Here is a 10924-nt window from a genome sequence, read left to right as displayed (position 1 = left end):
AACACCATGACTACTATCAACGTTACCGTCGTCATAACTACCATCGTTACCATCATAATGACCACCATGATCACCATCAACATCACCACCATCATGACCACCACCACCACCATCAACATCACCATCATTATCACCATCAACACCATCATTATCACCACATCATCACCATCACTCTTCAACACCCACCCAAAATGTTTAAGTGCTTCATCTCTACCTTAGATAAATCCACTTCTGTCTATCTTCTGATTCTCAAACCAGAGTAAACATTAGAATCCCTGGAGGGCTTAGGAGAACACAGAGCACTGGTCCCTGCCCCCAAGAGTTTCTGATCCAGTGGGACTGGGGTGAATCCCGAGAATCTGCCTTTCTCTCAAGCTCCTAGGTCTTCTGATGCTGTCTGTCCAGTATTTTAAATCATTAAGCAAGGGTCAGCCAGATGAACTCCAACAACTATCCCAAGACTTCTTAGAAAAACCTGCCTTTGCAGCACAGTTGTACATCATCAGCACTTTCCAGATGAACATATTTGATCCCTTTTAAATGGTGCAGTCAGTCATCATTTCTCCCACAAACTCAATATTAAATGATTCATTTTTCATAACTGAGAGGGTAAGAACAACTGTGAATGAAAAATAAAAGCTGGGGATATTTTACGGGCGAAGATCCACAGAGTGAATCCAGTCTCTTTGTATTAATAAAACACGAGGCAGGAAGATGAGGAGAAAGTTGGCTCCTGACAGGCACTGCCAGGGCCCATTCTGGGCACGTAGATTGGCAGAGACCTCATTCCGCCAGTTACCCGAGCAACGTCTATGGTGTACAGAGTCTGATTAGTTCAGTGACAGTGCGCATCACTTTCTTTTGGAATCATTTGTGGCACTGATTGATTGTCCTTAGCAAAATAGAGACAGATGGCACAGGGTTGGTGCTGGTGCAGTTTTGCTGCTGTGAAGGCGTACTAAGCATCCTGCCAGGTCTCACGTAATAAGGGCATCCCCATCCCCGGTGGTCACTGTGCCAATGGCGACAAGGCTGTAATGGGGACTGACAGGGAAGGGACAGGCCACCCGAACCGACCTTTCATCCTGGCTGCCATGGAAGACTCGCTTCCCTGGAGTGCTGTGTGGTGGTTGTAGGCTACCGCCCAGGAGAGTCAGAAATGGCTTTCATGATTACCCAAGTGTTTGCCTTGAGTCGACGGGCATCAGCAGCTGTTTTTTGAGCAATTTAAGCAACTATGTGACTTTTTAAAATAAAGGACCAAAGAAATATATTATTTGATGCCCCAAAAAATAATGTTGAATCCAAGCCCACAAATGCATAGCTAACCCCAAAGGGGCAGACGCAGTCACACCATGAAATCAAAGAAAGCCGCAGCCTCCTCATATTCCCCACTGGAAAGAGGACATTCTCTTGGAGTGTAACTGGAATCTCTATAGACCCATCAGCAAACCAGGGACCCATTCCAACCATCTACTTTATATTAGACATTTGCAAACGGCCAGATTCAAGACTAAAATCCAGGCTCACCATGACTGAAGAGTTAAAGTAAACTCCCTAATGGTTGACATGGTTTGAATGTGTTCCTACCCAAATCTCATCTTGAATTGTAGTTCCCATAATCCCCACGTGTCATGGGAGGGACCCAGTGGGAGGTAAAGGTAACTGAATCATGGGGGCAGTTACCCCCATGCTGCCGTTCTCACGATATTGAGTGAGTTCTCATGAGATCTGATTTTATAAAGGGCTTCTCCCCCTTTTGCTCGGCACTTCTCCTTAATGCCACCATGTGAAGAAGGATGTGTCTGCTTCCCCTTCCGCCATGATTAAAAGTTCCCTGAGGCCTCCCGAGTCATGCTGAACTGTGAGTCAATTAAACCTGTTTCCTTTATAAACTACCCAGTGTCAGGTGTGCTTTTATTAACAGCATGAGAATGGACTAATAGTGGTTATGAAGCATCTGGGCCCAGTTGTTGGGCTGAACTCATTCATTTTCAACACTACAAGTCTGTATATATTAGGAATGTCTAAGAAGAGTATTAGTAAAATCATTCGTGGAAGCTGATTCTAAACTAAAGTCCTCTCTCAGTGCAATAAGATATACAAATCATTTCCAAATGAGGAGAATCATGGAAATGTCAATTTTCAGTTCAAGTGGATCTGACTGTGTATAACATCAAAAAGCATTTCTATAACTCATTTAGCTAAAAAAAATTAGCATTTAGCTTAAAATATTTTATTTCACCCTAAACAGTTCTCTGGACAACGGCATCAGAAGTAGACGAGCTCCATTTCTGTGCAACAGAATATTACCCAGCCATGAAAAGGAGTGAAGCACAGGCGCAGGCTACAACGCAGGCGAGCCTCAGCGACGATGCTGAGTGACAGAAGTCAGATGCAAAATCTCATCTATTACATGACCTCATTCATATCACACATTCAGAATAAACAAATTCATAGAGATGGAAAGTCATGAGTGGTTTTCTAGGGGCTGGGGGAGGGGAGTGGGGAGTGGCTGGTTAGTGGGTACAGGGTTTCCTTTTGGAGGCGATAAGTTCTTAGCTAGATAATGGGGATGGTTTTGCACAGCATCATGAATATACTTAATGCCACCAAAGTGTACACTTTAAAATGGTTCAAATGTTAAATGTGATGTTGTATGTATTTTGCCACAATTTTTAAAAAAGTTTAGGACCTGGGCTTGTGCATTCCACCTCAGAACGCCCTGGACCATGCTTGGCTGGGGTTGTTCTCCCTCCACTCTGGGACAGCGGATGCCCTAGGGGTGCTGATGGAAGGCAAGTCCCCTCCCGTGTGATCCTCAGGCAGCCTGTCCCACCGGACGGAGAGGCGGCAAAGCCAGCATCTCCCAACAGCTGCACGGTTGGACGCACTTACGTCTTTGCTGCCTTTCCAGCGCTGACTGCTGCACGCATTTCCACATTATTTGTGCCATTTGCTCTAACAGGAAGGAGCCAGTGCAAGCAGGCACACTGAGACAGGGCGGCAGCTTTGCACCAAGAGAGGGAGGCACCCGGAGCAGCCTCCGAATAAGAAAACATCCGCAACAGAACGAGCCAGCCTCATGTCACACATACAAACACGACCGCGGAGATGCAGAGCCATTACCCACTGTGATCCACACACAGGCCTTCCTGATGCTGAGATCTCTTTTACCTGAAAGGGAGTCTGGCTGTTGTAGTTTTTTAACTCCTTATTTCCTCCTCGAAACAGAAGCACTCTTGCACAGCTATCCTGCAAACAGAAAAGGAGAAACCTGTTTGTAAAATGGTAGCACAGACATTCTCCAAAGAAATCTGTCCAGAGTCTCAAGCTCACAGGAAACCAGGGAAACAGAAGTGCAAAGTTAAAAGGGAAGGCATGTTGCTTTCATCTGGTTCCCGTATGCTGTCAGGTGAGGTTCACCTGCTGCCAACACTTTGGACAGCAGCTGGGTAGAATCTATTAAAAAAAAAAAAATAAAATAAAATAATAAATAAAAAACACCTTATGGCCAAACAATTTCACTTTTTAAGACTATATTCTATAAAAAGTCTTGCACATTGTATACAATATATAACAAGTGAAATATCTTCAATAAAATACAGAAAGAAAGGAAGAAAGAAGAAAAAAAAGAAAAAGAAAAAGAAAACAAGAAAAGAAAATCTGGAGATAGCATACATGTTCTAAAATAGGGAACAGTGGGGATATATTCTAGAACATTCTTCACCTAGGCAGTCTCAGGACAAAACAAGGCAGATGACTATAAACTGACAAGAAACATATCCAGGAACTTCTAAATTAAAAAGGCAAGCCTCAAAACAATAATATTTGCCAGGCGTGGTAGCTCACACCTGTACTCCCAGCACTTTGGGAGGCCGAGGTGGTGGATCACCCGAGGTCAGGAGTTCGAGACCAGCCTGGTCAACATGGTGAAACCCCATCTCTACAAAAATACAAAAATTAGCCGGGCATGGAGGCATACTCCTGTAATCCCAGCTACTCAGGAGGCTGAGGCAGGAGAATCACTTGAACCCAGGAGGCAGAGGTTGCAGTGAGCCGAGATCGCACCCAGTACCCTCCAGCCCGGGCAACGAAACTTAGACTTCATCTCAAAACAAAAAAAACGAAAAAAAAAAACAACAACAAAATCCCCAGTAATACTGCTTAATTTCATTTACATTTTAAAGGCTTAAAGAGAAACTAATAAAGGCTTAAAGTCTCTATTATAGAAAAGCAGGGACCATGTCTGGAAGGATATGCACCAGTTAACAGTATTTACTTTCATGGAAAGGAAAAGGATTAGGGAGAGAACAGAAATAATCTTTTTTCATTTTATTTTTATTTTTTGAGACATAGTGTTGCTCTGTTGCTGGGGCTAGAGTGCAGTGGTGCAATCTTGGCTCACTGCAACCTTCATCTCTCGGGCTCAGGCAGTTCTCCCCACCTCAGCCTCCTGAACAGCTGGGACAACAAGCATGTGCCATCATGCCTAGATAACTTTTTTTTTTTTTTTTTTTGGTAGAGACAGGGTCTCACTATATTGCCCAGGCTAGTCTAGAACTCCTGGGCTCAAGTAATCTGCAGGCCCCTGCCTCCCAAAATGCTGGGATTAGAGGCGTGAACCACCATGCCTGGCCGGAGAATCTTTTTTGTTTTAATATGTGGGCTTATATTATTTAATGCTGTTAAAAGCAAGCAAAAGTGTTTTTGTTTGTTTTTTTGAGACAGGGTCTTACTCTGTCACCCAGGCTAAAGTGCAGTGGCGATCACAGCTCACAGCACCCTCGACCTCCCACCTCAGCCTCCTGAGTACCTGGGACTACAGGGACGTGCCACCATGCCCAGCTAATTTGTGTGTGTGTGTGTGTGTGTGTGTATATATATATATATATATATATATATATTTTTTTTTTTTTTTTTTTTTTTTGTAAAGACGAGATCCCACATGTTGTCTAGCCTGGTCTCAAACTCCTGGGCTCAAGTGATAAGTGATGTGCCTGCCTCAGCCTCCCGAAGTGCTGGGATTACGGGTGTGAGCCACTGCACCCAGCCTCTTACACATTTGCATAACAAAAATGAATGTGCGTCCATCCACTGATTGGGCATCTACTATTTGTCCATGGGGTTGATGGAGAACTTCTCGCCAACCCCTCTGAAGCTCCCAGTGAGGACTGCAGCAGCAAATAACAACCAATAAAAGGCAGTGGTAGAACGTCGATGTAGCCAGTGAGGCCAGTGAGGACTGCAGCAGCAAATAACGACCAATAAAAAGGCAGTGGTAGAATGTCGACGTAGCTGGACCAACTATTAGAATAATTTTGCCTCCAAATGCAGTTGGCTATTTAGAATAAGTAAACTGTTTTTGGAAGTGAATTTAAATGATCAGGAGCTGGCTGATGCTTGTGCCTCAGCAGCAGGGGCCTGACTCTGGGCTGGGGGCACCTTCTCCTACAGGACTCGGGGCCTCAGCGCAGGTGACAGCCGAAGCCTATACTGGGCAGATCCTGGGAATTCCATCCTTACCTACAGTCTAGTGTACAGACAACAGGTGTGACCACCTGGACTCAACACCACACAAACACACACCAAATAAAGGGATACGTGGATTAAATGACCAGGGCTTCCCACCGAGGACGGCTCAGAGACCCCAGCCCGGGCCCCGGAGGAGCCTCATCCTCAGGAACAGCAAGATGCTGAGTAGACACGGCACAGGTGGTAGGACGCGGCAGATCAGCAGATTTGAAAGAGAGCTGACTGGCCGGGCGCCGTGGCTCACGTCTGTAATCCCAGCACTTTGGGAGGCTGAGGTAGGCGGATCAGCTGAGGTCAGGAGTTCAAGACCAGCCTGGCCAACAACATGGTGAAACCCCGTCTCTACTAAAAATACAAAAATTAGCCGGGCGTGGTGGCAGGTGCCTGTAATCCCAACTACTCGGGAGGCTGAGGCAGGAGAATCACTTGAACCTGGGAGGTGGAGGTTGCAGTGAGCTGAGACTGCGCCATGGCACTCTAGCCTGGGCAACAAGAGCGAAACTCTTGTCTCAAAATAAATAAATAAATAAAAGAAAATAAAAATAAGAAAGAGAGCTAGAAATCCAGAAGGAAGTAGGGAGCAGCTGCCAACAGATCCTGAGTTTCAGTCTGGGTTAAAAAAAAAAAAAAAATTCTAAGGCTGACAGTGGTAATGGTTGACAGTGGTAATGGCCGCACAACTCTGTGAACAGACTAGCGATCATGGAGCCTCACACTTCAGATAGGTGAACTGTGTGGTGTGTGAATTACATCTTGATAGAGGGTTGCATACATATTTAAGAGGACAGATAGCAGGAAGGCGGCCGCCCTGGCAGAGAGTCTTCATCCCTGGCTGGGCGGGTGGGGCAGGCCAGGAGCACACTGAGCTCTCAGGACCCGGCTGGTTTCAGGGTGGGGAGCCGACCAGGCCTCAGCCCCATGATGGTGATTATTAACGAGGGAACCACACCTTCTCCGGCAGCTAAGAGTGTAGGCTGTGCTCACTTGGGAGACACAGGTCGGGGGATGTGAGTTCGGTGGAAAAGGCTCTCCTGCCTCTGTATTCTCCAGCATCCTGGGGCCTCGGTGACCGTGGCCGGCTTTGGTCACCGACTGTGTAAAAAGCCACCTGCGTCCTTGGGGGTGCACTCTGCCTCCAGCCCCACTGAGGCCGCCTCTGTACAGAGTGGGGGGCTCTGGCCACAGATGCCACTGAGTCAGGCATGTGGAATTGAGTGTGGACCGGTTCACAGACCGTGCTCAGTGTTCTGTCCCACCGCCCTGCAGGAAGGTCAGGCTGGTCAGAGGGGGATCCCCAGAGCCCCTGTACCAAGATTCCAATTAGAAGCAAGACCACCATGGTGTCCCCACCTCCTGGCACAGTGGTTCTCAACTGGGGGTGATTTTGCCTTCATGAGAACATCTGGCAATGTCTGGAGACATTTTTGGCTGTCACGGCTGTGAGTACTACTGGCACTGACTGGGTTAAGACCAGGGATGTTGTGAGGCATCCTGCAATGAATAAGACAGCCCCCCCCGGCAAAAAACTGTCCAGCCCCAAACCTCAATAAAGCTGAGGTCAACAACCCCTGTCTTCATGGCTCCAAATGTTACTGATGATGGATATGAGTCATGAACAGCAGCATCTCTAGAACAGTTTCAGAACAACACAGACCACAGGCTCCTGTATGAATGACATGCCACTCCCCAAGCCCACCAGGCCCTGGCCCCAGCTGGTCAGGCCTCTAGGGGACGCCAAGCCCTATGCTATTCAGGGTCTTGTCCCTGGAACGTGTCCTCAGACTCAGGGACAGTCCAGCAGGTTTCACAGAAGATGCTTCACTCCTGGGGAGTGGGAAGGTGGAGGCGGCCTCTGTCACCTCTCACTACGCAGACCACGCATGTCAGCAGGGGAGGGATGGATGCCCATGAAGCTGTCAGCCTGAGGCCCGTGGGGCAGAGGTGAAAGGAGAGCCGGCAAAGCCACGTGTGAGGCTCGAACAACACTGCAGATGGAGGCTGAGCTGAGAAAAAGCAAACACAAGGAAACGAGTCGCTAGAAGCCCATGGTGTTTCAAAACAACGTGTGAGTCTGCAAGAACGTGCAGCAGCCGATATAGGGTGACGCTCTGCACAGGGTTTCAGGGTGGGAAACCCCTGGAAAAAGCACAAATGTGGATTCCGGGTTTTATGCTGGGATTTTCATACTCTTCTAATTATTGCCATAAACATGTGTTGCTTTGAGTACAGGAAAAAATATGTAAGGGAATTTTCAAAGACACAACCGTGTTCAGCAAACAAATCTTTCATGTTTGGGGTATAATTAAACCCAGAGTTTCAAAAACAGAAAGCCCTGGTGTCCGTTCTGCCGTGCCCCAGGTCCACACCGTGGGAGGTGCAGGTTGAGACTCTGGGCCTGCTTATTTCATTTTAGGGTTGCAAACTATGGTCCTCAGGCCGAATTCTGCACATCTAATTGTGTAAATAAAGTTTTATTGGGATACGACCACATCCACTCACCTGCATATTTTCTGCGGCTGCAAAGCCTGAAGTAATTACTCTCTGGGTCTTTACAGAAAAAAGGGTACCCACTCTGGTTTTAATTAAGTAGTCCTGCATCTCCCCAACACAGTCACACGTTCACAGAAATGACCACATCGGCAGGATGCCCTAACACTCGACATATTAACAACAATCTTCAGGCCCCACTTAGGCTGGTCCCAGGGAGTGCAGGGTGATAACCAGCGTCAGCTCTGAGAGAGCGGTTCTGCCTCTTGTCTTCTGAGCCTCAGTTTCCACCTTTTTAAAGTGGGGACACCGGGCTTGGTGGCAGCATAACGAGCCTGATACACCATCAATGACACAGGTAGGGGTCTCCTTCCACCCTCAGCAATGCCTTGTCCTTGGAAAGTGACCCCTGACCCCCAGGAGAGGGGCCCACCCATCTGAGTACAGCACCTCCGAGTCCCAGCCACATGGGCCCATCGGGTGTTACCAGGAAACTGGGAATGGTGAGTTTCTGCGGGTGACCGGCATTTCAAGAGATGCACAGAACGCAGCCTTCTCCACCGGGATAAGGCAGAGAGTGGACAGCACTGGCCGGGCCTCTGGTTTTTCCAGTCCTGACCTAGCCCATCCCTGCTCTGCCTCAGCTGCAGGACTTGCCCTGTGTCCTGATCATGAGTCCAGAATTTCCCATCAAATCACCCCCAGTGGGGTCCTGTTATTTCCAACCCAAAGAGTCTTTCTTTTTTTTTGAGACAGGATCTTGCTCTGGTGCAATCTCAGCTCACTGCAACCTCTACCTCCCAGGCCCAAGCGATCCTCCACCTCAGACTCTCAAGTAGCTAGGATTACAGCCTTGCACCACCATGCCTCGCTAATTTTTGTATTTTCTGTAGAGACAGGGTTTCACCATGTTTCCTAGGCTGGTCTTGATCTTATGGGCTCAAGCAATCTGTCCACCTCGGCCTCCTAAAGTGCTGAGATGACATGCGTGAGCCACTGCACCCAGCCCAAAGTATTTACTAAAATCACAGTATTATCAGGCTACGGTGAGCAACACTTTGTTTTTCACTTTGGTAAGAGAGAAAACAAAGAGGAGGAGAGACCACACGGCCAGGAGAATGGGGCGATGGCTTTCAGCCAGTTTCCATCTTCTGGGGTGTGGTGGGGGCAGGAAAGAGAGAATAGGGCAGCAAGGGAGGAGGGACTTCATGGGGGTGGGCAACCGTGGGGATGTGAAGGCTGGTCCCTGGGGGTCTTGCTCACCCGTTTGCTCTGGGCTCTAACTGCACCCTGGCCCAGTGGCCTAGAAGAACCACCCAGCACTGACAAGACCCAGATGGCTGAGAGCGGCCTGGCAAATTGGAATTCAGAATACGAGAGACCTGCTCAGGGAGGAGCCTGGGGACACTCTTCCTCTTATCTCTCAGTAAGAACCTTTTCTGAAAATTCCCTATTATAGGCTGGGCATGGTGGCTCACACTTGTAATCTCAACACTTTGGGAGGCTAAGGCAGGAGGATCGCTTGAGTCCAGGAGTTTCGGACCAGCCTGGGCAACATAGCAAGACCCCGTCTCTACACAAAATGAAAACAATTAGCCAGGCGTGGTGGTGCGCGCCTGTAGTCCCAGCTACTTGGGAGGCTGAGGCAGGAGGATCCCTTGAGCCCAAGAGGTCGCGGCTGCAGTGAGCTGTGATTGTGCCACTGCACTCCAGCCTGGGTGACAGAGCGAGACCCTGTCTCAAAAAAAAAAAAAAAGACACAGAGAGAGAAAGAAAGAAAGAGAGAGAGAGAGAAAGTAAGAGAGGGAGGGAGGGAAAAGAAAGAAAAGAAAAAAAAAAGAAAATTCCCTATTATAAAGGACACGTATTTCCAACAAAAAGCTAAGAATAAACCCTCGGCAGACACTGCCATTCCAGGGGGATACAGGCAGGACCTAAGAAAAATCCTCCACTACCTCCGCTCGCCCAGTGACTTTGACCGAGTCAGTATCATACCTCCGACCCATTACCGCAGTGTTTCCTAGACGTCAAAAAGAGATCAGGTTCCAGTTCGTTATTTCGAAGTGCAAAGGTACACGGTTCACTTGGCTTAATAACAATGACACCTCCATGTATGTGTGCATATCACACGTGTCTGTGTACACGTGTGTGAACATGTACGTGTTTTGCAGTTCAAAACGCACATCTACCCGCTTCTTCTGATTTAACTCTCAAGGGATGGGAGAACTCTCTGCCAGGGGGAACAGGAGGCCCATTTTACAGACAAGGTTAATGTGAAAAACTGCAAAGACTTGCAGCTTCGGAAAGGAGGAGAAAGGAAAAACTGTGATCCAGGAGGTGCTGGTGGGAGCTTTCGGTTCCCTTGCGAGGCTGCTGGCTGCCCTGGATTCCTTTCAGAGGTGTATCTTATCTGACAGGTCTTTATCCTTTTAAATAATTCAGCGAAGTATAAATATAGAAGCAATTGGAATGCTTTTTGAAGACCCAAGCATCAAGAAGAATATCATTTTCACTGCCACTTTTTCTCTTGGCATGAATTTTCCGAGACACTTCCCTTAATAAATGTACCTCCCACCGAAGGAGCATTCCTGGGGCTCACACTGTGCCCACTGAGAACACAGTGTGCCTGGAGGTCCCATCAGCTGCTGGACCCCCAGGCCCCATCATTTCCATTCACAGATGAACACCTGCAGTTCCCACCAGCAAATGGATTCCCCAGACCCCATCATTTCCATTTACAGATGAAGAGACAGACGGAGAAAGCTGCTCATCGATGCACACAGTGAGTCTTCACGGAGCTGCCAGGTACCGTCCTAGTCCCTGGAGACACAGATGCAAACCAGAAGGTCAAGGTCTCTGCCAGGCTTGGGCTGGAGAGGGGACACAGGAAACAACGACACCG

General features: G+C 48.0%; 1 protein-coding gene across 7 annotated transcripts in view; it reads right to left on the bottom strand.

Moving 5' to 3' along the window:
* Positions 1-10924, bottom strand: part of SHANK2 (SH3 and multiple ankyrin repeat domains 2) — a 666634-nt gene that overhangs the window by 498440 nt on the left and 157270 nt on the right. For all 7 annotated transcript variants that reach the window (XM_065527817.2, XM_074012927.1, XM_074012925.1 and 4 more), the window contains one exon: positions 3178-3255. In XM_065527817.2, coding sequence (XP_065383889.1) covers positions 3178-3255 — 78 coding nt within the window. The remainder of the gene's footprint in view (positions 1-3177; positions 3256-10924) is intronic.

The sequence above is a fragment of the Macaca fascicularis genome, chromosome 14 (genome assembly GCF_037993035.2).
Source record: "Macaca fascicularis isolate 582-1 chromosome 14, T2T-MFA8v1.1".
NCBI lineage: Eukaryota > Metazoa > Chordata > Mammalia > Primates > Cercopithecidae > Macaca > Macaca fascicularis.
The sequence above is the reverse complement of the archived record's forward strand: the minus strand, read 5'-3'. Positions and strand labels throughout refer to the sequence as shown.